Raw genomic sequence first — 23,964 nt, 5'->3', positions numbered from 1 at the left:
GAGCCATTCTGCCACGGCGAGCGGGCGAAGTCGATGGCCACCAGCGCCAATTCACAGATGCGGGAGCGTTGGACGTTGAGCAGGGCCAAGCGGAGGAGGTTCTCGCTGAACTTGCCCCGGTAGAAGACCAACTTGGTGATCTGCAGCTCGGCCAAGCCGGCGAAGGGGTCGGCGTCGCCGGTGTAGTAGGTGAACTCGAAGAGGTTACGGAAGCGCAGGTAGTCGAGGGGTTTGCCCCGCAGGTCCCGCAGCATCACCGGCAGAGCCGCTGCGCTGCCGTCCAGGGCCACGTCGCACCACAGCTCCGTGGTGTTGAGCCACGAGAAGGCCCCGGCCTCGTAGCGCCGCAGGCCGGAGGCCGACTTGATGGCGAACTTGCGCAGCGCCGTGTCCTTCAAGACGGCGAAGTCCCCCCGGGAGATGTCCTGCAGCAGCGGCCCCCCCAGCGACAGCTCCCGCAGCGCCCGCAGCCCCCTGAAGGCGCCGTCCAGCGCGGCGCTGCGGTAGGGGTTGTTGGACATGTCCAGCCAACGGAGGTTGGCCAACGGGCGCAACGCCGGCGCCGGGATGGAGCCGAGGGAGTTGTTGAAGAGCCGGAGGTGCTCCAGGAGGAGGTTGGAGAGGAAGGCGTCGGGCGCGATGCGCGAGATGCTGTTGTAGGCCAAGTCCAAGTGCCGCAGCTGGGTCAGGCCGGCGAAGGCGCCCGCCGCCACCTCCCGCAGGCGGTTGTAGGAGAGGTCGAGGTGGCGCAGGGCCGCGGGGAGGCCGGGGGGCACCAGCGCCAGGTCCTGCCCCCGGCACAGCCCCGTCCGGTTGGCGGCGTCGATGCGGCACGGCGGGCGGCGCTGCCACCCCCGCCAGCACCAGCAGCGCCCAGCACCAAACCGCCGCCGCATCCGGCACGGCACACCCGGGCATCCCACCTGCGGCCGGAGAGGGGGGGTCAGCGGGGGGCACCCCGATCCCTCGGGATCGACCCGATGGGTAGAGGTGATTCCTCCCTTGGGGGCTCACGACTGGATCCCAGAGAGGGGCTGGATCGCCGGGGATCGGGGACTGGATTGATCCCTGGGGGGGTGTGGGGGGCTGGGATTGGATTCTGGGGGTTTGGGGATTAGATCCCCAGGGGATCAGAGCTGTATCCTGGGGGGGATTGGATTCCAAGGGGATCAGGGACTGGATTCCAAGGGGAACGGATCCAGGGGGATAGAGGACAAAATCTTAAGGGGGTTGAGGGTGGGATCCATAGGGGATCAGGGACTGGATTCCAAGGGGAATGGATCCAGGGGGATAGAGGACAAAATCTTAAGGGGGTTGAGGGTGGGATCCGCAGGGGATCAGGGACTGGATTCCAAGGGGAATGGATCCAGGGGGATAGAGGACAAAATTTGAGGGGGGCTGGGGATGGGATCTGCAGGGGATCAGGGACTGGTCCTGGGAGGTTGATGATCAGATCCCAGAGGGGCTGGGAACTGGATTCTAGGGGGATCAGGGACCGATTCCCAGGGATCTGAGACTGCACCGCAGGGATCAAGAAATGGATTGAGGGCAGGGTGAGAGAATACATGAGTGGATCCCAGGGGGATCAGGGACCATACCCTGCGGGGGACTGGAAACTGCATCCCAGGGGAATTGGACCCCGGGGCAGGGGGGGGATCAGGGATCAAGTCCCAGGGATCTCCTACACCAGCTCGAGGTGGGCAGCCCAGGGACCAACCACCTGGGGACTTACAGACCAGATCCGTGGGATTTGGGACAGCAGATCCCACCGGCCGAGGGCCCAACCCAGCACCAGCACCCAATGCAACCCCCTCCTCCTTGAGCTGGGGCGGGGGGGGAGCGGGGCTGGGGTCCCCCAGGCTCAGCCCCCCCCCCCCCCTTTGCTTTGCTGCTGATTTTTAAGGTGGGTTTTATTTTCCAATCCGGATAAAGAAAATATTTTAAAAAAGGAAAAATCCACTTTTTTTTTTTTTTTTGCAGCGAGGCAAGCTGCACCGACATGGTGTGTGTGTGTGTGTGTGAGTGTTTTCATTCGGGGGGGGTGGGGGGGGCAGGAAGGAAAAAAAAAAAACCCCAAAAAAACAACAAAAAAACAGGAAACTGGAAAAGAAAAACAGTTGGGGATTTGTCCCGGCCAGGCGGCGAAGCCGGAGGGGGTACAGCCCCCCCCGGGCCACCCACAGCCCCCCCCCCCCGGGCCACTTCGCCTCGTCTTAAAAATGCTCCCTCCCCCCCCCCCCGCTTCCGTGAAAAAAGGAAAAATACCTGGAATTGGCCCAAAAATGGGTGTCGCTGGTGTGTTGCCGCCCCCCCCAAACACCTGCGCCCCACGGCGCCGCTGCCAGGGCCCACGTGGGGAAACTGAGGCGTGGGCGTCCCCCGTCCCACCCCCCAGAACCCTCCCAGTACCAAAGGCTTCCTCATTCCCGCCGCCAGCCCGGCCCAGTCCAGTCCAGCCGCCACCGGCACCCCAGAGCCCCCCCGAGCCCGCTCAGCACCCAGGGGGGCAGCCCTCGGTGGGGCAGGATGGGGGGGCTGGAGCTTGGGACCCCCCAGCCCAGCTCCCCTAGTCCGGCTCAGTCCCCCCAACTCGGCCCCAGCACCGCAGTTTGGCACAGCGCCCCCAGTCAAGCCCTCCCAACCCACCCCGGCGCTCCCAATCCAGCCCACCCCAGCGCCCCCAATCCAGCCCTCCCCTGTGCCCCCAGTCCAGCCCTCCCAGTCCATCCCAGTGCCCCCAATCCAGGCCATCCCAGTCCACCCCAGCAGCCCCAATCCAGGCCATCCCAGTCCACCCCAGCAGCCCCAATTCAGCCCTCCCAGTCCACCCCAGTGCCCCCCAATCCAGCCCTCCCAGTCCACCCCAGCGCCCCCAATCCAGCCCTCCCTGTGCCCCCAATCCAGCCATCCAGTCCACCCCAGCCCACCCCAGCAGCCCCAATCCAGGCCATCCCAGTCCACCCCAGCGCCCCCAATCCAGGCCATCCCAGTCCACCCCAGCAGCCCCAATCCAGGCCATCCCAGTCCACCCCAGTGCCCCCCAATCCAGCGCTCCCAGTCCACCCCAGCGCCCCCAATCCAGCCCTCCCTGTGCCCCCAACCCAGCCCTCCCTGTGCCCCCAGTCCAGCCCTCCCAGTCCATCCTAACACCCCAACCCAGCCCTCCCAGTCCATCCCAGTGCCCCCAACCCAGCCCTCCCTGTGCCCCCAGTCCAGCCCTCCCAGTCCATCCTAACACCCCAACCCAGCCCTCCCAGTCCAACCCAGCGCCCCCAATCCAAGCCATCCCAGTCCACCCCAGCGCCCCCAATCCAGCCCTCCCAGTCTCTCCCAGTGCCCCCAATCCAGCCCATCCCAGAGGCCCCGAATCCAGCCCATCCCAGTTAGTACAACCAGCTCAGCCAGTGCTCCCAGTCCGGCCCCCCCAGATCAACCCAGCACCCCCAATTCAGCCCAGCAGCCCCCATCCAGCCCAGTGTCACCAGCCCCCCACTCTAGTTCAGTATCACCAGTCCATCCTAACACCCCAACACAGCCCTCCCAGTCCATCCCAGTGCCCCCAATCCAGCCCTCCCTGTGCCCCCAGTCCAGCCCTCCCAGTCCATCCTAACACCCCAACCCAGCCCTCCCAGTCCATCCCAGTGCCCCAACCCAGCCCTCCCTGTGCCCCAGTCCAGCCCTCCCAGTCCATCCTAACACCCCAACCCAGCCCTCCCAGTCCATCCCAGTGCCCCCAACCCAGCCCTCCCTGTGCCCCCAGTCCAGCCCTCCCAGTCCATCCTAACACCCCAACCCAGCCCTCCCAGTCCATCCAGTGCCCCCAACCAGCCCTCCCTGTGCCCCCAGTCCAGCCCTCCAGTCCATCCTAACACCCCAACCCAGCCCTCCAGTCCATCCCAGTGCCCCCAACCCAGCCCTCCCTGTGCCCCCAGTCCAGCCCTCCCAGTCCACCCCAGTGCCTCCCGATCCAGGCCATCCCAGTCCACCCCAGTGCCCCCCGATCCAGCCCTCCCAGCCCACCCCAGCGCCCCCCAATCCAGCCCTCCCAGCCCACCCCAGCGCCCCCCAATCCAGCCCTCCCAGCCCACCCCAGCGCCCCCCAATCCAGCCCTCCCAGCCCACCCCAGCGCCCCCCAATCCAGCCCTCCCAGTCCACCCCAGCACCCCCCAATCCAGCCCTCCCAGTGCCTCCAATCCAGGCCACCCCAGCAGCCCCAATCCAGCCCTCCCTGTGTCCCAAGTCCAGCCCTCCCGGTCCACCCCAGTGCCCCCCAATCCAGGCCCTCCCAGTCCACCCAGTGCCCCCCAACCCAGGCCCTCCCAGTCCACCCCAGTGCCCCCTAATCCAGCCCTCCCAGTCCACCCCAGTGCCACCCAATCCAGCCCTCCCAGCGCCTCCAATCCAGGCCACCCCAGTCCACCCCAGCAGCCCCAATCCAGCCCTCCCTGTGTCCCAAGTCCAGCCCTCCCAGTCCACCCCAGTACCCCCCAACCCAGGCCATCCCAGTCCACCCGTGCCCCCCAGTCCAGCCCATCCCAGCGCTCCCAGTCTCTCCCGGCACAAGCCCCCACCGTGGATGTGTCCAGCCCAGCACCCGCGGGGGCCCAGCCTCGAGCCCCCTCCCCAATTAGCAGCTAACGAAGACGCCCACCCCGCCCCACAGGCAGCTTTCCCTGTCAAAGGGCGTGTGGGAAGTACAAAGATGTAGAAAAATGGGCAGAAAAATGCTCGAAATCAGCATTTTCCAGCGGGGGGTGGGGGTGGGGGGGTGTCCCCCAGCCCCTCCTGCCTGGCAGGATGAGTCCCAGCTAATTAACGGTAATTAAACACTGATGAAGGTTTGCTGGGACTGGTGTCAGTTTGGGAGTTTCTCTCACCTGGGAAAGCACGTGGCGGCAGCAGGCGGGCGTCTGGCTCCGGCCATCAACCAGATGTAGTTGTAATTCGTTCAGTAATTAATTATGCTAATTAGTTGGAATTAGTAGCTCAAACCCAGTCCCCGCCCCCCTCAAGGTACGATTCCTATTCTCATAATAGCCCACAGCCCAAGAAATCCTTTGAAAAACGGGATTTTGTTGTTATTAAAGATGATGCCGCACTCTCCCTGCTCTGCGTTTGGTATAAAATTACCGTAAAAAAAATAAAATCGCTCCAATAAAATCCCAGAGGAGCCTTGGGGGGGGGGGGGGGGGGGGGGGGGGGGGGGGGGGGGGCAGACTCTTCCAAAGGAAAATGGGACGTGTGGGATGGGTGTGAAATGGGATGGAACAACCCCCCCCTCCCCCCCCCCCCCCCCCCGAGGTGCCGCGGGACACACGGCGCAGGGAAAATCCGAGCTCCCGGCAAAACCGATTCCTGAAGGCGCCGGCGGACGCGGACTGGGAATCCCAGAAAAATTTCGAGATTCCCACCCCAAATTGGGGGGAATACCAGTGCGCCCCAGTCCCTTTTCAAAATCATCCCCAACCCCTCCGCTTTCCTCTTTGATGCGGAGATTAAATGAAGGATGAAAACGAAGGACGAATAAATCGGAAAATGGAACAGGCTTGGAAAACGACATCAGTAGGAAAAGGGAATAAACTCAGAAAGTTAAACGACGAAAACGAAATAAAAAGGAAAAGGGAATAAACTCAGAAAATTAAATGATGGCAATTAAACGATGAAAATGAAATAAAAAGGAAAAGGGAATAAACTCAGAAAGTTAAACGACGAAAATGAAATAAAAGAGGGAATAAACTCAGAAAATTAAATGACGGCAATTAAACGATGAAAATGAAATAAAAAGGAAAAGGGAATAAACTAAGAAAATTAAACGGTAATAGCGATGTAATCTAAATATGAAATATCGACGTACACATACGAAGCCAGACCTAACGTACGTTAATTGAATGATTTTTAATCGCTTTGCAGCAACCTGCAACGCAGAAACTCGCTGAGCCCCCAGAGCTCGGTGTCCTGCTGCGGGGCAGAACCGTGAGGCCCCCCCGGACCCCCAGGCCCACCCGCCAGCCCCAGCCATAGGTACCGGTTAACGAAGATCGCACCCAATTAAGCAGGATTTTCCCTTTTTTAAGGGGAATTTACGGCTCGGTAGAAGCTGGAGGAGCCCCCCAGTGCCGGGGGTAAGCCCCCAGCCCCACAGAAGCAGCTGCTGGAGCCGGTGGCCGGGATGCTGTCGCCACCACCGTCCCCCCACCACGGGCCAGATCCCAGCGGAGCCCACCGCCCCGCGTGCTGGGCGCTGCCGAAAGGGGCACAGGGGGTGAGCTGCCCCCCACCACGCACCCCCAGCACGGTGGGCTCTGCGCCCCCCCCCCCGGCCATGGAGACACCGAGTCCTGGTGGGCAACGCAGTGGGAGAAGGGCCAGCTCCGGCTGCTGCTCCTGGGGCAACGCCAGAGCAAGACCCAGGGTCCTGCCGGGGGGGGGCGGAAAAGCCCCCACACCCCCAATTTGTTCCAAAAAGTGCTGGGGGCAGGAGGCCGGCGCAGCGGGGTGCCCCCAGCAATGCCACAGACCCTAAACAGCAGGGAGGGGGGGCCAGGACATGAGCCCCCGGGGTGTCCCCGTTACTCACTGCCTGGGATGTTGGGAAACACACGCTGGGAGCGAGTCCAGCTCCCCATCCCGAGCCAGACTGGTCGCACTGGGCTGCGTGCTCATCCCACCGGGATCAGGAAGACGGAGGAAAACGGCGGCGGCTCAGCAGCCGGGCTTTAATAACGAGCTCTGCAAAGCGCCGCGGGACCGTGCTTGGCGCAGGCACCTATTTACAAGGGTATTTACAGGCGAGGCAGGAGCGGGAGCCACGCGCAGCCCCCCCCTGCACCGTCCCAGCCTCAGGCATCGCTCTCCCCGGGGTACAAGCGTCGTGTTAACCGCACGCCGAGGCCACCGATGCGCCAGGGCCGGCCGCCTTCCGCTCCTGTAACCGATTTACCTTCTCCCCCGAGAGTCCAAAGTCTCCGAGTCCAAGCTGAGATTCTGCTTGAGCCCTTCACCGTGAGCCGGGGGGGGGGGGGAACTGGGGGGCTCCTTTCACCATCTGAATGCCGGGATCTGAATTCCTCGCCCTGTGCCTTCCCAGTTTGCAGCCGCGACACCCCAGTCCCGCCGCTGCCTCCTGCATTATTCAGTCCAACAAAACTCCCTCTTGCCTCTCACCGTGGCTCCGGGCACCCCCGCATCCACCCTTCCACGGTGACTCAGCCTCTCTCCACCGTGTCACCCCCGAACCCACAAAAAAATCAGGAAATGCAGAATGAAAAAGCACCGGGGGGTCCTGGAGCTGGGGCTGGACTAACAAACCCAAGGCAGCGCTCCGGAGCAAGGTTTCCCAGCACAGGGACAAGCCTCTGCCGCTGCAGACGTACCTGGAAGCATGTGAAGCCCAAGCTTTGTGCACGGAGCTCAAGAAAAACCCCAGCAGTGGGTTTTTAAAACAAACAGGGTCACTCCTTCCCTCCGTATCGCCCTCTCAGGGCAATCCCACCTCTGGATATTAATAAACACCGGCCCTGAATGTATCCTTCAGCCTGTGGTTAAGTAAAACACGCTCCAGAGCCGGGCTAAGCCCACTGCCCGTCATCTGGTGTCACAGAAACCAAGGAAAATGGGAAAGTGCAGTGAGGTGACAGCACCGGCTCCGAGGGAAAAGCAGGTGGGAACAACTGATGCAAGGAATCACAGCACGGAGCTGTCCCCTCCCCGATTTATCCCACAAAAAGCCACTCAAAAGGACATCTGCGAAACAAACCTCCCTCCGGGCAGGGGGAGGGAGGCAGATGCACTCGCAGCAGCCGGGAAGAGCTCGGGCTGCCCAAGTCCCTTTCTCAGGCACAGAGAAATCCACGGGGAAGGGCCGGGAGTGACCCCAGGGCTCGGCATGACTCCTACAGCGCTGCTTCCCACCGGGATCGCGGGGAAGGTGCCGGCAAGGGAATGCTCTCCTACGGGGAAGCACGCTGCCGCCGTCCCCTCCAACCCACCGCCAGCCGGCAGAGCGGGACTCACCCCGAGTTCACCTCGAAACGCTAGGCTGGAGACGCCTCATCCACGACCAAAGTCCTTTCAACTGCCCCTCTGCCTGCACTCAGAGTTCTTAAAAGGAAAATAAAGTGTCGAAACAGGTGTTGGATACACCCAGCCAGCGCTACTCACCCCCCCCACCCTGTGGCTTAACCCCGCTCCCAGCGACCCAGGCCGCCTTCCCCGGCCCCAGGTGTTTCTCTTGTGGGTGGCTCCGCGTTAGGAGACCCCCCCCAAAGAAAGAGGGGAGACATTAAACCCCTAAAACAGCTGGCCAGGCCCCACAGTCAACAGGGAGAACCAAAGCAAGGTCCGTTGAGCGCCGCCGGCTCCGACGCCAAAGTCCCTCCACCCTCCTCCACAGCCTGTTTGGTTAAAGCATCCAGGCGTGCCGTGAACACGCAGCTGCACGCAACGCGACCGAGACAGTCAGCATTAGTCACAGCCCAGCCTCAGGAGAAACCCCCCCCGGGGTTCCCAAATATCTGCCTACGCTGGCTTTGAGCACAGAGGCAAGCTCTGACGGCAGCTAAGGCTTCAGTTTGAGCCAGGGATGAAGGATGGTGAGGATGGAGAGGATGGAGGAGGTGAGGCCACACAACCCCACAAAACCCGGGTTGGTTTTGTACAGCCCCAGCTTGTCCAGGGGGATAAAAAGGTCGCAGGTGTTTTTCACCACGTCCAGCAGCAGAGGAGGGTTGTTCCGCAGGACGTGGATCAGAAGCCGGAGCTGGACCTGCAGCCTCAGCCCCAGCTGCTGCAGCCCGTTGTCAGCCTGGAGCTGGCGCCCGTTCTCGCTGCCTTTCGCTCGTTTCCCACCCGCCTCGCGCTCCATCAGGATCTGGATCTCGTAGACGTCCCGGCTCAGGTTCACGACAAGGGCGAAGAGATAATACTGGAAAACAGGGGTGAGGAATGGGGGGAGAGCAGAGCGTGCGGCCAAATAGTGCCGGGGGCTGTGGTCTGTGAGGCTGGGGGTCTCCAGCCACAAAAATAAAACGCCTGCGGGAAGGAAGAGTCCGCTTTCCACCGACGGCCGAGGGGATGAGCAGGGCCAAGCACCCAGCAGCTCCCGCAACGCCGCGCTCTGTCATCGGCAGGGCACGAGGAGAGAAGCCCCTGCATGCAGCACTCGGCCGCTCAGTGCCCCCAGCTCAGCCCAGCACCTCCAACTCAGGCCAACCCAGCCTGGCTCAGCACCCCCAATCCAGCCCAGCCCCTTGCCCCCCATCCAGCCCAGCCCAGCCCAGCCCACCCCACCCCAATACCCCCATCCAGCCCAGCACCAACTAGGCCAGCCCAGCGCCCCCACCCAGCCCAGCCCAGCCCATTGCCCCCCATCCAGCCCAGCCCATTGCCCCCCCACCCAGGCCAGCACCCCCCACCCAGGCAAGCCCATCCCTTTGCCACCCCATCCAGCCCATTGCCCCCCCTCCAGCCCAGCCCAGCCCACCCCAATACCCCCATCCAGCCCAGCCCACCCCAATACCCCCATCCAGCCCAGCACCAACTAGGCCAGCCCAGCGCCCCCACCCAGCCCAGCCCATTGCCCCCGCCACCCAGGCCAGCACCCCCCACCCAGGCAAGCCCATCCCTTTGCCACCCCATCCAGCCCATTGCCCCCCCTCCAGCCCAGCCCGTTGCCCCCCCCTCCAGCCCCCGCAGGGCAGTGGACCCACGGAACCCCGCTCTCCTCGGTGGAGCGGCCCACCGGCAGCTGCCAGCCCTCACCTGAAAGACCTCTGGCTCCATTTCTCCTGGTCCACGCTGGGGACCAGCCCCGCCTTCCCGGCCCAGAGGACATTGTCGCAGGCGAAGTACATGGCCCTGTTCAGGTGGCTGAGGGTGACGCAGAACCGCAGCACCATGTCTGACAGGTGGATGGCCCGTTTCGCCGCCTCCAGCGCCTCGGCCGAGCTGCCCAGGCGCAGCACTGCGGGACAGACGGACACGGTCACCGGGGGGAGGGGGAGGGGGAGGGCACGGCGGGCCCCGCTCCCCGCTCCCCCCCCGCCCCCACTCACGCTTGCGGCCCAGGCTGAGGTGAGCCTCCAGCTGCCGGACGCTGGCCAGGACCCCGGCGCTCGCCCCGTTCCTCCGCAGCGTGTCCCCCGCCAGCGCACAGGCGTACTGCGCGGCCCTGCAAGAGACCCACGGCGTGAGGGGGGGGTGGAGGGGCCCGCCGTGACCGCCGCGCCCCGCGGGGGGCGGGGAGGCCCCGGGGTGAGTCGGCACTACAGCCCGCACCTGAAGAGCCGCTCCTTGGCCTGGCTCTGGGCGCTGAAGCGCACCCAGGTCTCCATGGCGGGGCCGGGCCTGGGCCTGGGCCTGGGCCTGGGCCTGGGCCTGGGCCCGTTCCCGGCTGCGGGGCCTCGGCGCGGCGCGGCGCCACTTCCGGCAGCGCGACGGAAGCGGCCGCGAGTCAAACCGGATGCGACAGGCAGGCGCTGGCGCCACCTAGCGGCACCTGCTCCCCACCCTGGTCATACCCGCAAAGCTCGTCCCTATTGGCTGACTGTGCCAGGCTCCGCCCCTTCCATCAAAATAGAGACCGTGAATGGTCCATTGCAACTCTCCCCGCCTCTATATCTGCATGAAAGCATTTGATTGGTTAATGTTACCATTTCCCGCCCCTTCTCCTGACCAATAAGAACGTGACGACAGCTCCCCACCTCCGGCTCGGCCGACTTGCAACTTCATTGGTTATTTCCTCTGTCATTACAACAAATCCTGCAGCACGACTGGACAGTCATGCTTTAAGCCCCGCCCCCGCCGTGTCCCCCACTTGGGATTGGACTGAAGGGGGTGAGCGTGCCCCCCCCACGCCCTAAGATCGAGTTCTGATTGGCCGCTCCTCTTTTCGTCCCGCCCACCATCCCGGCACTCTGCCCCGTGATTGGTGGGCTGCCGCCCTCCCCGCCTCCCTCCACCCTCTTCCCCGCCCCGAGGCCTCCTCCGTGCTGCCATTGGGCGGCTCCCCCTGGTTCCCGCCCCCTCCCTGAGGTGATCTCCACGCCCATTGGGCCCTCGGGCGGTGAGTGACAGCGGGTCCGCGGCGGGGCTCTCCCTCGGAGCGGGCTGGCGGCGATGATGGAGTCGGTGCGGGCGCAGCGGCTGCAGCCCGGCGTGGGGACGCTGCGCTCCCTGCGGCCCGGCGTCACCGGCGCCCCCGCCGCCGCCTCGGCGCCCCCCCCCGCCGCCCGCCCCGCCGCCCGCCGCGCTGGCGGCGCCGCTGCCCGCCGCTCCGCCCCCGGCCGGGCTGGGGCTGGGGCTGGGGCTGCCGCCGCCGCCGCCCCCCCTGGGGCTGCAGGGACCCGCCGCGCCGCCGCCGCCCGGCGCCGGACCGCCCGCCGTGCTGCGGGAGGCGGTGGAGGCGGTGGTGAGGAGCTTCGCCAAGCACACGCAGGGCTACGGCCGCGGTGAGCCGGGGCGGGGGGCGGGCCGGGGGCTCGGGACCCGGCGGAGACCCCGATCCGATCCCCTTCTCGCCCCGTTATCCCCCGCCCCAGGCTGCCCTCCCGGCCCCCTCCCCTCCCCCCCCGCGCTCGGCGGGGTCTCTCCCTCTATCCCATCCCCCGCCGCCCTCTCCCAGGGATGGGGTCGGGGTCACCCCGCTTTCCCACACGGTTTGCCCAAGGGGCTCTTTGCCCCTTTCGTTCCCGCCCCCCCCCCCGTGGAGACCAGGCGCCCCATCTCCCATCCCATTGCTCTGGGGTCTTCTCGGGGGGTGGTGTCTCCATCAGCTGCCCCTTTTTCCCTGCCAGCCTTGTGCCTGGGCCTCCCCTGTCCCAGCCCTCCTCCCCCGTTAATCCTCCCTTTTCTGGGGTCCCTGTTGTAACCCGGTTTCCTTTGCTCCATGCTACCCTTTCGCCTTCTGCCTTCTCCAGCATAAGCTTTGAGGTACGGACCTCCCCAAGACCCTCTTCCTTCCCTGGAATTTGCATGGCAGCCTCCTTGGGTGAGGATCCTGCTTCCCTTTGCTTCCCACCACCGAGCTTTGAGCATCTTTTTTTCTGCAAATCTCGGATTTAGAGAAAAGAAGAGAGCCAGGAGCCTCTCCCCTGGCTGCACATTCCCTATCCCAGCGGCGTGGTTTGCTCATCTGATGGGCTATAAGGGTGACTGAGGAGGCATCCTTGATGATTGTCGTTACGTGAAATGTTGGTAAATCAGCCTTTTGTGCTATTTGTGGAGATTTTTCTGCTGTCTGCTGCTGGCTCAGCCCTGGTGCTTGGGATCTCCCAGCCCTGCAGAGTGAGCCCGGATGGTTTGGGCAACGTTAAAGGTGAGCATGGGGAGGAAAGGAGAATCCCTGCTCCAGCCCGGTCCGTCTGGGGCTGCTCGTGCCAAAACTGAGAAAGTGAGTAAAGTAAAAAAGTGACTAAAATAAAACCACTGAGTCCATGGTTCTCTGGGTCTGCCTTTTCCCTAAGGAGCCTCGTGGTTTCAGGGGTCAAGCTTGAGAAACGTTCACGGGTCTCCTCCTGGAAAGCTCTGTGGCCTCTTAAATGCAAACTTTCAGTTTTTATGGTATTGACTACTTCCCAATACCCAATTTGACATGGGTTTTTGCTTTTGCGAGTTAGGGAAAGAAGACAAGGCAGGGGTAGGCAAGTATATATAGAGGTGACCGTGAAAGCAGACGTGGGGACCTGAGCTGCGCAGAGAATTCCCTAGCTTGTGGTTTAAAGCTGTGGCAGTTTCCTACTTGTGCTGTACCTGTAACAGGTAAACATGTGATAAAGGTAGAGAGAGTGGAGGCTGGGGTTTTTTTTTCATGCTATTTAGATGGTTTTTATGTTTTTAAGAAGGATTTTTATGGGTTTATGTTTAAGAAGGAGGATTGTTGTATGGTAGTGGTTTAGTCCTCTGTATGTAACTCCTTCAACTTGATGTTGAGACAAAGAGGCTCATTTCTTTCAACGAAGGCAGCAGCAAAGAGGGCTCGGCTGGGCGATCCTTGCCATTCCCGGTGGCTGCAGGTTTCCTGGGATCCCCCTCGCCTCTGTGCTCCACCTTATTGATGAAAAGCCCCGCAGCTGGGAAGAGAGATCAACTCTGCAGGCTGCTGGTGCTGGGAGAGGCTGTTGCGGGGGTGTTAAGTACTCCACCACGCTCCGGCGCCGCGGGGCTCCAAGCATTGCATCAGAGGCGCCCGGTCGTGCGAGAGCCCCTGGAGGAGGCTCCGATCTGAGTTTCTTGTACACTCCTTCTTATTTCAGTAAGAGGGGGGGGGGAAGGAAAAAAAAAAAGTAAAGCAGCAAGAAAAAAGGTTAAAGCACATATTTTACTGGCCCTGTGATGGAAAGAATCTTCCACCCCACCCGAAAGGAGACACTTTGCAACTATTTTGAGTTCCCGACTTCTTCCGGCTACGGCGGCAGGTCCAACAGAGGCGGTTGTAGGCTTCCAAATGGTGAGTGCTTGGCAGTCACCGGCGTGCGGGGGGACCGCTGCTCGTCTGGCTCCGGAGCGACTCAGCGCCATGTGGAATCACTTACTCTTCTGTATTTAATATGCAAGTCAGATGTGCTATCGTATACACAACGCTGAGATACAGGGTTACGCTCCAAAGCAATAAACAGATAGGACTGATGGTCAGAACAGGCTCTGCTTTGCGTCTCCCAACTTCTCTTCGTCTTTTCCTGGAGTGGCAAATCTAAAGAGCAAGCCGCTGACAGGAGGCACCCTGTGTGGTTGAGCCGTGCTCTGTAAATCTGCCCGTCTCCCCACCCCAGAGGGTGGCAGAGCTTATCTGGAAGATCAGCACGTCCAGTTCCTGCCCTCAGAAATGAAAACAAACAGACTAAAAGGGATCAGCTGATGCCAATAGTAAGAGTTCTGTGTTTTGAGCCAGTAGAGAGACTTGTTCTGCTTGCAGGTATCAAAAATATCTTTCTTTTCACATTGGGAAAATACCTTTCTTTACACATACACAACCTCGTGCAAGGTGCAGAGACGACATCGCTTCTTCAGCACCTTTACCTCCATTCGAACCATCCTGTCGTTTTTCCCTTTGCCCCAGCACTGCGTTGTGTAGGGGATCAAAATCCTTCAGGGTGCAGGAGGCATCCCTGCTGTCTTGAAGGACCGTCCTCTCGCAAATGTGAGATGGAACAGGATTTAGGATGCTTTCTGAAAAGCAAAAGCCAACTTCACGTCTCCTGCCTCTTTCCCTCACAGCACAACCTTGCGGTTTAATGGGAGGCGGGGGGTGAATGAGCAAGGCTGAAAACCATCGATCCAGAGCTAATTCAGACTAAGATTTCGCTTTGGATTCGGCACGCTGAAGTGCTCAGCTGGTGTTTGCCTGCTGAAGGTGACACGTGCAGCGTTGGAGCTGGAGCTGCGCTGAGGAGAGGGGCAGGTCTCTGTTGTAGCGCCGTGGTTTGCTCTCCGGCTCTGTAAAAGCATGTTGTTCTGAAGCGTTTGGAGAGTTTCAATTAAGTATTTTACTCTTTTTGTCTCCTAAAATCGCCCTGCCTGCAGCAGCTGGAAGAATTTAATCCGGTCTGGGAAGAAAACCTCTTTTGGGTGCTTCTCAGCTGTCTGACCTGTTGCTCCAGTCGCTAACAAAGTGCCCAGCCAGCGTCTGGCATAGAGGAGCCCTTGTCTTGGGCTGAAAACACAATTCCCTGCCCGTGCCCGTGTCGCATGGCGTTTCCTCATTAACCTGCTCTTAACGCCAGCTTTTCAGGCTTCGCTAAATTAAACCAAACTACAATTTCTCTGAATTTTAGGAGTAATTCCATGTGTTGTGAGAATTTGTGCTGTCTGATGCAAGTTCGGCTTGCTCTGCAGTTTCTTGTGTGGTCGCCGCTGCGAAGTCTCGGTTGCCCCATGCCAAACAGTCCCTGAAGCTGTTATTGAATTGGGCATTGTTTCCCCAAATCCGTTGGGGATTATGTGCATGATTTACACCGTCCCTGGGAAGGGAATCTGCCTGGATGGGTGGGAATTCTGTCTGGGTATTGGTGCACTGGAGAACTGGCAGGGAACTGTGTATTGTTTGTGCAGCTTTTTGCTAGTCTTCAGTGGAAAATTGCCCCTGTCTTGCATGTTTCATCAAAAATAAAACCAACAACCCACCCCAAACTAAACTTGAAAATAATCCAAAGCGACTGTTTTATGAACAAAATGCCCTGAAAAGCCTGTGGTTGAAAGAGGAGGGAAATGCTTAGTGAGGAACTACTGTGCTAGTGACTCCTCGCCCGGCTTCGTCTTACAGAAGGCAATAAAACAAAATAAAAGGCTCGAGCTCGCTGTCTTCCTGAAAGCTGCCTGGCTGAAGGCCTACAAACTTACCGCGCTGTGTGGGCAACCGAAAAGCTGAGCCGGGGTGGCTTGCGATGGGCTTGGCACCTCACGTTCACGCGTGGCCTTAAATTAACCTCCCTTTTATAACCTGCCCCGGGAGACTTTGGGAACAGCAGCCTCGTCTTGCTCGGTGCTCTGCCCCAGCGCTGGCTGCACGGCGTGCAGCTCCTCGCAGGAGAGCTTGCGTGGGGATTTGGGGGTATTTTTCTCATGTTGCCTGTCAAACTGCAGCACGGAAAGAAGCCCAGAGCAAATTCGATGGGACTTAGAGCGCTAGGTGCTATGAAGTTGATTTTTCTCGCCCAAACCTTGACAAAATAAAGGGTGGGTAAAACACCTCGAAGGGAGTCCTTGTGGCACTGGGGATTCAGGAATGAGGAGAGCGATGGGGCAGGCGGCTCGCTATAGCAAACGCCTCTCGTTCTTGTGTGCGTATTAAGAAGACTTGAACCTCGTGGATTCGGGCTACAAGCTGCGTGCCACGAGGGTAGGTGCTCAAACCCCGCATAGCAAATGTGGGGCTCCAGAAGAGGTGCCTGCTTAAAAACAGCTTCTGAAAAGGCTGTAATTAGCAAAGTCAACCAGGGCTAATGTTTCAGGCTCTGGTTTCCTAACTGGGATGGAAAAACTGTAACAAAGCTAGGGCTGCTTTTATTCTGTGATTCACCGTTTGGGTATACGTCCTCCCATGCCGAATGGCACAACCGAGATTCCCCAGTTAGATGTTCCCATTCTCCTCTGTGCTGTTAGATGCTATGTGGTGGTTAAATACTCCCACCCAAATTACAGGGAGTTCTGCCAGAAAGCCTCAGCTGGGTAGCTTTTCGCCTCAGGTCACTTCTTGTATCCCCAGCCGTGTTTTTTTGAGTGAGGTACGTGATGTTCAGCATCGAGGCAGGTGGTTTCTGCGGGTCTGACAGGTCACCTGCTTTATTTTTATCTTACGTGTAAGAAAGTCAGTATTGAGGATCGGCTGAGGCAGGTGACAAACCTGCTGAGCCTGTTGACAGCCGTCTGGCCGAGGAAGAATGCCTCGCTGTCCGGCTCTGCAGCCTTTTTCAAGTCCTATTCCGAAAGCTTTTCCCAAGGTTTGTTGGAACGAGAAGAGTTTTTCTGGAGGGAGCTTTGGTTTATAACTCAGTGGTTCTCCTTACGGTCGTCTTGCAGGGAGAGGCCTGTTTGTGTTGACATCGTGCACTTATAGCGTCCCTTAAAGCTGATGGGGTTTAATACGAGAGATAACAGCGCTGCTCGCGTAGGTGGGCATACGCTAACATTTATGCCGTGCTGTTTCTGGATGCGGGGAATACCTGAGGAAACCGGCTGCCCAGGCTCTTGTTTTCTGTGTCTGAACTTGATTCTGCTTCTGTCTCCTCAGTGAACGTCGTGGAGGCCCTTCAGGAGTTCTGGCAAATGAAGCAGTCCCGTGGAGCTGATCTGAAAAACGGAGCCCTCGTGGTGTACGAGATGGTCCCTTCCAACAGTCCCCCTTACGTCTGCTATGTCACCTTACCGGGAGGGAGCTGCTTTGGCAGTTTCCAGGTACGACTGCTCGGCTGGAGGCTGTCCCGGCTGCGCGGCTCGCTCTCCAAAGCAGCCTGTCACCTGGGTGCCCTGAGAACCTTTCCCCACCAGAATTAGTGCTCAAATACTTTCCTGCGCTGGCCACAGCATCAGCGTTTTCCTGCTGATTCAAAGGACGAGAGCGACATGGGTCTGACTGTAAACCCTCTTTCATTTCAAGCTGGCTGATAAGTGCTCCTGGTTGCCTATAAAACCCCACCCGACTTCAGTCTGGGAAGGTTTGGCTGTAAATTTTACTTTGCTGTACGTACTGTATCCCCTACATGTGACTCAGACCTTAGCAGCGCTGAGGTGGGATGTGGTATCAAAGAAAACTGTTAGATGGGCTGGTTTTGGTGCTTTGTCCTCCTTCCCAGGACTGAGCGGTGAGGTGTATGTGCAAGATGCATCTGGGACAAACTGGTAGAGTAAAATATCCTTGCCGGGGCTCTGGGTTTGACCCAGTACCTCTTCTCGAGGTGCCAGAAGACTCTAGAAGTCCAATCATAACATTGGATCAATAGTTTCTCCCCCCCTTTCTGTTGAAAAGGAAAATGTCCAACCCAAATACCTCACCCGAGAGATTAAGGTCCAAAAATCACAAGGGGTCCTGACTGCAGTTCGGATTCCTTCGCTGTAGTGGCTTTAGGCAGTTGCTCTCTGGTCTTGGTTTGAAGAACCTGTCCAAAAGAAACAATTCTAGCAGCTACACGGTCTACCCATCCTGCAGAGCAGTCCTTGTGCTTAAGAGTAATTTGGTTACGTTTTGGTTTTCAGCTAATTAATTTTGTTGACGATCTGATCGGTGGCGTTTCCTGATGCAGATACTATGTGCTGAGTTCAGCTGCCTGCCTAATTTTTGTGTTTAGCGTGGTTGGGATAGCTGTGGTTTAAAACTAGCTCCTAATGATTTCAGGATGTCTGAGAGAGCACGGACTTTTCAAAACTACACAACACTGCCACCTGATTCCCATTCCCTGTGTCGGTGGGAAGTTCAGAGCGCAGGGCTGAGGTGATCTCGGTCACATCGCTGTCTTTCTGTCCTGATGGTGTTTGTGTCTCTCCTTAGTTCTGTCCGACCAAGGCTGAGGCCCGAAGGAGTGCTGCGAAGATTGCGCTAATGAACTCGGTCTTTAATGAGCATCCCTCCCGAAGGATCACAGATGAGTTCATCGAGAAGAGTGTTTCGGAAGCCCTGGCGTCTTTCAACGTAAGGCTTTTGGGTACCCAGGTGGCTGCAATTGATGGGGAAAAAAACTCAAATCATGGGAAGAGCAGTTTTCTTTTACATCTGGAACTCTTTCTGACAGGTTTTTTTTCAGGGATTTCTGAGTATTAAAACTTTTAACTGTAGCTCTCATTCTTGTGCTCCGGCTTCCCCTCCCACACAGTCTCACGCTCACGTTTGATTGTGCTGCCCTCGGATCGGGCAGGAGTAATTAGGATAATAAGACTGAGATGTTGATCTGTGTGGCCCTTCTCTGACCGGGTTGCCCCATTGGCTAGCTTTCTCTAAACAAAATTTTTCCCAGAAAATGTAGTTTCTCGCGGCAGGAGCTTTGCATTCTTCTTTTACTGCTCAAATTATACCTTGTCCTGGGGGGAGTTCTTGCTGTGCAGTCACGTGGCGCTTGCTGGTACCCAGAGTATTGTTAAGAATTTTGAAATAGCCGTAATGGGCTGCAGAAAAAACCCTGTTTCAAGTGGCATTGCCAGAAGCAGAGCGAGCATCGTTACTCCCCGAGAGCTGCAGGAAACGATGCGAGTATCTGAGATCGAATGAGATGGGTAGGCGCGTGGCCGAGGTGCGTAAGGCTGCCCTCAAAAACCTGTCCTGGGGTGGGTGAAGTGGAGATGGTGTAGCAGAAGCGGCAGGTAGCAGGGGAGCCAAGCTTGGTCAGGAATGACAGCTCTCGTGTGAAATGTCTCCTGCAGGGCAATCGAGAGGAAGCTGATAATCCCAACACCGGGATCGGTGCTTTCCGCTTCATGCTGGAATCCAACAAGGGAAAATCGATGCTGGAGTTCCAGGTACTGTTCGTAATTCAGTTACACGGTTCAAGGGGTGGTTGGTTTGATCTTTCAGCTTCACCCATAGTGCTTTATATTCAAAATAAAAAGGGAGGTTTTCCTCTTAGACCACAACTCGGGATTTGCGGCACTTCCAGGTGCAGGTGTAGCAGCAAAACACTTGGAATTGGGATTCTCTCTGTAAACGCTCTTTGATATTTGCAAGGCTCGGCATCGTGAAAGGGGCGAGCGTTGTTCTGAGCCAGTGTTTTCAGTGACATGTTCTTGAGCTAGCTGGTGCCCAACATCCAGACGATACCTCCGGATACCACAACTCGGGGCGTTCCATGAGCCGTTCAGTTTGTGGGTTTTATCTTCTCCCTGCAAAATGGGAGAGAGCTCGCTTCCCTTAGGAAAGCTGGCGAAGATCTTGCATCCAAAGACGTTTTGATTGTGGAATTAGGAGTCTTGATTACTGTCATTACATGCCCTCAAACCGCAGCATTATCTGAGCAGTCCTCGTATCCTGCTGAAATATGTTCAGTCTGTCTCTCGTTACGACAAAACATCTGTGAAATGAAAACTACAGACTGCTGAGGGAAAGTGCTGTAACACTTATCAGTTCTGGTTAATGGAGCAGAAGGAGTCCGTGCAGAACAGATGACTGGAAGCTGAGATTCTGCTGGGTTTTATTCCAGCCTTTCTGAGGAAACTGCTCCTAAGAGCAGAGCAGAGCAGCCAGGTAAATAAAATAAGACGTGCCTAGAGCACTCTGAATTCTTCTTGCGACTCGATAGCCTCGTTGTCACTCAAGACGTGTATCCCTGCACGTACAGAGCCGTCGTTAGGACGGTGCGTTGAGCTTCACGAATCCTGTGAGTTTAAACTTGGGCTTCAGAAGCAACTCAAAGTGGTTCTTGTGTAGACGAGTTGATTGTAAGTGCACCAACTGGAACTGGATTTTTAGGAGAGGAGAAATTGGGCCGTAACTCTGCTCCAGACAGTTGAAGCAGGGTTTGGATGTGTCTCAAAGTAGGTGCCTTAAGCCTGTAGCGTTGCTGTATTTGGGGTTCTTTGCTGTAGGCAAACTTTTCCCAAAGCTGACTTCTTGCCTGGCTCGTTTCCCTTGCATGGAAATCCTCAGTGGGTGGAAGACAGCAGTGTTTATATTAAAGGTCCTGTTTACACAGGGTGACTCTGTTAGGAATATTCCTCAGGCTTTGTTTGTCTTTGGGAAGCCTAACTAGTCGCTGCAAGTTTATGAAGCCGAATGTACATGGTGTTGAGAGAGAAACGTTCGCTTGGAAAACACTGAGCTGTCACCCACTCTGGCTGGTGGCTTAGCCTGGAGGCTGCGGGATGCCGGAGTCTGGCTGGCAGAATCCTGAAATCCCTGGGGCAGAGGGAAGCATCAGCATCTTTGTCTCGCCTGTAATCCGCTCATCTGGTCGGGGGATTTCTGTCTAGCAGGGTGAGCCAGGCTCTGCCCTTGCGTCCTGGCTCCTAGGCCTTCCACCTCCCCCGCTTCTCTGGTTTCCGCATCTTTTTGGTAAATCTTAACTCTAACGCTGGAATTTTTTTTCTTTATGGACTCCAGAGTCGCGAACATACTCTGTGATCCTTGCAGTTGCAAAGGACTGGGCATGATGTTACAAAATCCTTCCCGGCTTCTCGTTCCCGTAGCGAGACACCGGCTTGACTGCTTGTAACGCTGAGCCCTCGTCCCCGCGCTGGCTGGCGGCCTGACTGCCTTTTGCTGTTGCAGGAGCTGATGACCGTCTTCCAGCTGTTGCATTGGAACGGCAGCCTCAAAGCCATGCGAGAGAGGCAGTGCTCGCGGCAGGTGAGTCCGGGCGTCTCGAGCAGTCGCACGCTGGGCGCGTTCGGGTCGCGACAACCTTCTCGTTAAGCTCCTTTAGCTGGCACGGGAGCCAGATGCTCCCAAGCGACGTGTGTCCCCTGTAGCGACTTGTCTTTCCTAAGCTCCCCTGCATATGTCCGTTACCACCAGGAGGTCCTGGCTCACTACTCCCACCGCGCGCTGGACGATGACATAAGGAACCAGATGGCCATGGACTGGGTGAACAGGGAGCAGAACAGTCCAGGGGCCCTTTCCAGAGAGCTGGCTTCGACGGAGAGAGAGCTGGACGAAGCCCGCCTGGCCGGGAAGGAGCTGCGTTTCCATAAGGAGAAGAAAGACATCTTGATGCTGGCGGCTGGCCAGCTGGGGAGCATGCACTCCTCCAACTGCTAGGCGCTGGCGTGCAAGTTGTTCCACTCCCCCAGGCCTACTAACACCTCCACGCCGACGGGATCCGTCCCGTGTCACGTAAAGCATGTAATGCCTCTTCCAGAATCGTGGCCCGTTTGCACATTTTAAAGATTTTTTTTTTTTTTTTAAACAAAACAAAACAAAAAAGCTCCTGTACAGATTTTTAAACCTTTTAATACTTGCTTTTAGACCTCCTCCTCAGCCTCCTATCCACTAGAGAATTCCTTCTGTCTCTTCCTTTTTTTTTAAAGATGGCATTAAAAGCACGGCCTTTCGGTGTTAGCGCCGAAGACTGCCGCTGTACGTGGGTACTCTGTGGCCAGCAGCGTTCCACAAAACATAGCACTTCTTCCAGGAAGCTGCTGTTCTTTGGAGCTGCTGCATGTCACGCGGATCTGCTTTTTTTTCTTTTTTTCTTTCCTTCCCTTCTGCTTCTATCGTAGAGGTGGGGTCTACCAAAACTCCTTGAGAAGCACACTAACTAAAAACCCAACGAAACAAAACTACCGACGCATTCTCTTGTAACACTACAATGCAAGCTGCCTGGGGGAACGCTCCCAAGCACGTAAAAGGGATTTTAAAACTGGGATTTTGTTTTGGCCAGACTTAAGTCTACAGCGTTCGGGTTCCAAGCTGAGGCAGGATCCGCGGTTCCCCCTCCAGCTGTCAGGTGCCTGTATCTGTTCCTGCTCTGACTGTTCGCTTGTGGCGTAGGATGTAGTTCCTTCTCTAAATAACGCACCTAACAACAAACGACAAGGCCCCACGGTACGGAAGGGATTGGACTCGGGTGTTTAATTAATCTGCACCAGCCAGAGCCTCCTGCTCCGCTCCCTTTCGGTCCTCTCTGGGTTCTCACCAGGTTTAACGTGGTCTGGCAGGGTGGCGATGCCCAAGCTCTGCCCCAGCGACTGGGGGGGGGGGGGGTGAAGCAGCCGGTTTGTTTTGCTGGAAATGGAGTTCGGGAGGTTTTTTTGGCTTCCCCAGCCAAGCCGGGGAGATGCAAATTTTAAAAAATATGTTACAAGAAACAAGAGATGGACATGCTGTTCTCTCTGGAGCAGCTTCCAAACCAAATGTCAGACTTGGCCTTTTCGAGGAAGGTTTAAAAAAAAACCTTGCCAGAGTTTCAGGACTCGCTAGCAGTAAGAGGGGAAACTGCTCAGCTTCTCTCCCTGAAGGACCTTGTGGACACGAGCCTTCGTTAGGTAGGATTGTGGTGAAGCCTCTGTTAACTCGGACTGGGGTGAAGCCTTTGAAGCGGAGCACAGATCCAGCCCCGAGCAGCAAAAGCTCAGACTAAGGTTTGGCCTCGACTCTTGCTTCGCTTCAAAGGCAAACCTCCGAAACCTCGGCGTTACTGGGGACGACTCTTCGCATTTCTGAGGGCTGAGGAGTTCTTCAGGGCAGCGGATTGCGCGCAACTCGCCGCTCCTAGGTGAGAGCTCGGCACGGGAGGAAGGGAGTCGCGTTGAAGGCATGGGGCTGTGCGGTTCGACCCCCTGGCCCGGAGCGCTTGTGCGGCACAGCCTCGCACGAGGAGAGGGGGCTGTGGCGAGAGCTCGTGGAGCTGGGAGTGAGCTCGTTCCCTGGTCATAGCGGCAACAAAACAAAGCGTTGCTGAAACAAAAATCTCTATATGCACTATTTTTTTAAACAAATAATTCCCTATTCTTTCTATACGTATCAGTACTAAATCTCTATGATGTTTAGATTTGTAAAAAAACGCCCTTTACCGACGTTAAAAGTGTTCCTTCCGCTCAAGTTCAGCCAAGAAAACTACTTGTGCAGGGCAGATGCTGTATCACTCCCTGCGGTTCCGACAGGCGGCCGGGAAGAGCCAGCAGCACCTCAGCAGGAATAAATAAATTACAGGCGGCCTTCTCCCATCGCTGTTCGAGCAATAGTTTCTGTTTTGAAATGGAGATTTAAAAAAACGCATTATCTGTAGGTTATTCTAGTTTTGTATTCTCGTCCTAACAAGCCTAGTTTGGTTTTTTTTTTATATATTTTTTATACGCAGCCTCTTTACACGACAGTATTAATGTTTCATGCATTTATAAATGTGATTGTAAATGGTGTGGAGTTGGATTATTATTTTTTTTTTTACAGGCTGGCAATATCTAGACCTTGTATTTGAATTTAATCACTTGCTTTAGAAATAGCGCAGAGTCTTAACGCCTCTCCACCAGCACTTCCACACCGGCGTGTAGCGTTCCGTCGCGTGAAATGGTGATTTATCCGAGGGCCTGATCCTGCAAGTAAGGGAACTCCTGAGAAACCTCTGCCCTGACGGCTGTGCGCAGCGCAGGAGGCTGCTCGACGTTCCCGGCTTTTTGCACGTCGGGATTTTAATGCTTTTTGCCAAATTCTCCCTGATGTCCTGCAGGGCCGGGAGGGACACGAGGTGTTCCGGGCGCCGGCAGCCGCTCTCGGGTGGATCAGGGAGGGTTCCCGTGTTCCCAGGCATCCTGGCGGGAGGGAAAACAAAAATTTGACACTGTGATTTGTGGTTTTAGCAGTCCGGGCGCCGGCTTTGAGTCTCCGGATCTGCCTGGAAGGTGATAAAATGCACAAATCCAGGTTTTCTCAGCATCCGAAATGGGTGGTTGTTCTTGCTCGGGCTATGTAAACGCAAAGCTGAAAGGATAAATCACCGTGCGGCGCTGCGGGTTGTACGTCTGATTTTATACAATAAAACCGTAGATTTTGGGGTAGCACGGTGGCTTCTCTCTTCTTCTGCGTCAGGTTGCGTCCCCAGCCCCTCCTGCGA

General features: G+C 57.4%; 3 protein-coding genes across 3 annotated transcripts in view; 1 reads left to right on the top strand and 2 right to left on the bottom strand.

Annotated features, from left to right (window-relative positions):
* The window catches only part of LOC130141594 (toll-like receptor 2), a 3,060-nt gene extending 743 nt beyond the window's left edge, over positions 1 to 2,317 (bottom strand). The window contains exons 1-2 of the mRNA XM_056322620.1: positions 2,266 to 2,317; positions 5 to 923 (exon numbers count right to left, since the gene is read on the bottom strand). Coding sequence (XP_056178595.1) covers positions 5 to 896 — 892 coding nt within the window. The 5' untranslated portion in view covers positions 897 to 923; positions 2,266 to 2,317. The remainder of the gene's footprint in view (positions 1 to 4; positions 924 to 2,265) is intronic.
* Positions 2,318 to 5,877: 3,560 nt separating this feature from the next.
* On the bottom strand, positions 5,878 to 10,373 carry PEX11B (peroxisomal biogenesis factor 11 beta). Its single transcript, XM_056322193.1, is given in 4 exon segments — positions 5,878 to 8,924; positions 9,751 to 9,962; positions 10,054 to 10,169; positions 10,277 to 10,373. Coding segments are annotated over 4 exon segments (750 nt in total). The 5' UTR covers positions 10,333 to 10,373; the 3' UTR covers positions 5,878 to 8,558.
* A 698-nt stretch (positions 10,374 to 11,071) lies between these two features.
* Positions 11,072 to 23,908, top strand: LIX1L (limb and CNS expressed 1 like). Its single transcript, XM_056322192.1, is given in 7 exon segments — positions 11,072 to 11,220; positions 11,222 to 11,448; positions 16,725 to 16,888; positions 17,979 to 18,119; positions 18,845 to 18,940; positions 20,685 to 20,762; positions 20,931 to 23,908. Coding segments are annotated over 7 exon segments (1,053 nt in total). The 5' UTR covers positions 11,072 to 11,116; the 3' UTR covers positions 21,174 to 23,908.
* Positions 23,909 to 23,964: the final 56 nt, after the last annotated feature.

This window comes from Falco biarmicus, chromosome 19 (genome assembly GCF_023638135.1).
Source record: "Falco biarmicus isolate bFalBia1 chromosome 19, bFalBia1.pri, whole genome shotgun sequence".
NCBI classification, from domain to species: domain Eukaryota; kingdom Metazoa; phylum Chordata; class Aves; order Falconiformes; family Falconidae; genus Falco; species Falco biarmicus.
Note: the sequence above shows the minus strand (reverse complement) of the source record. Positions and strands in the feature narration are given on the sequence as shown.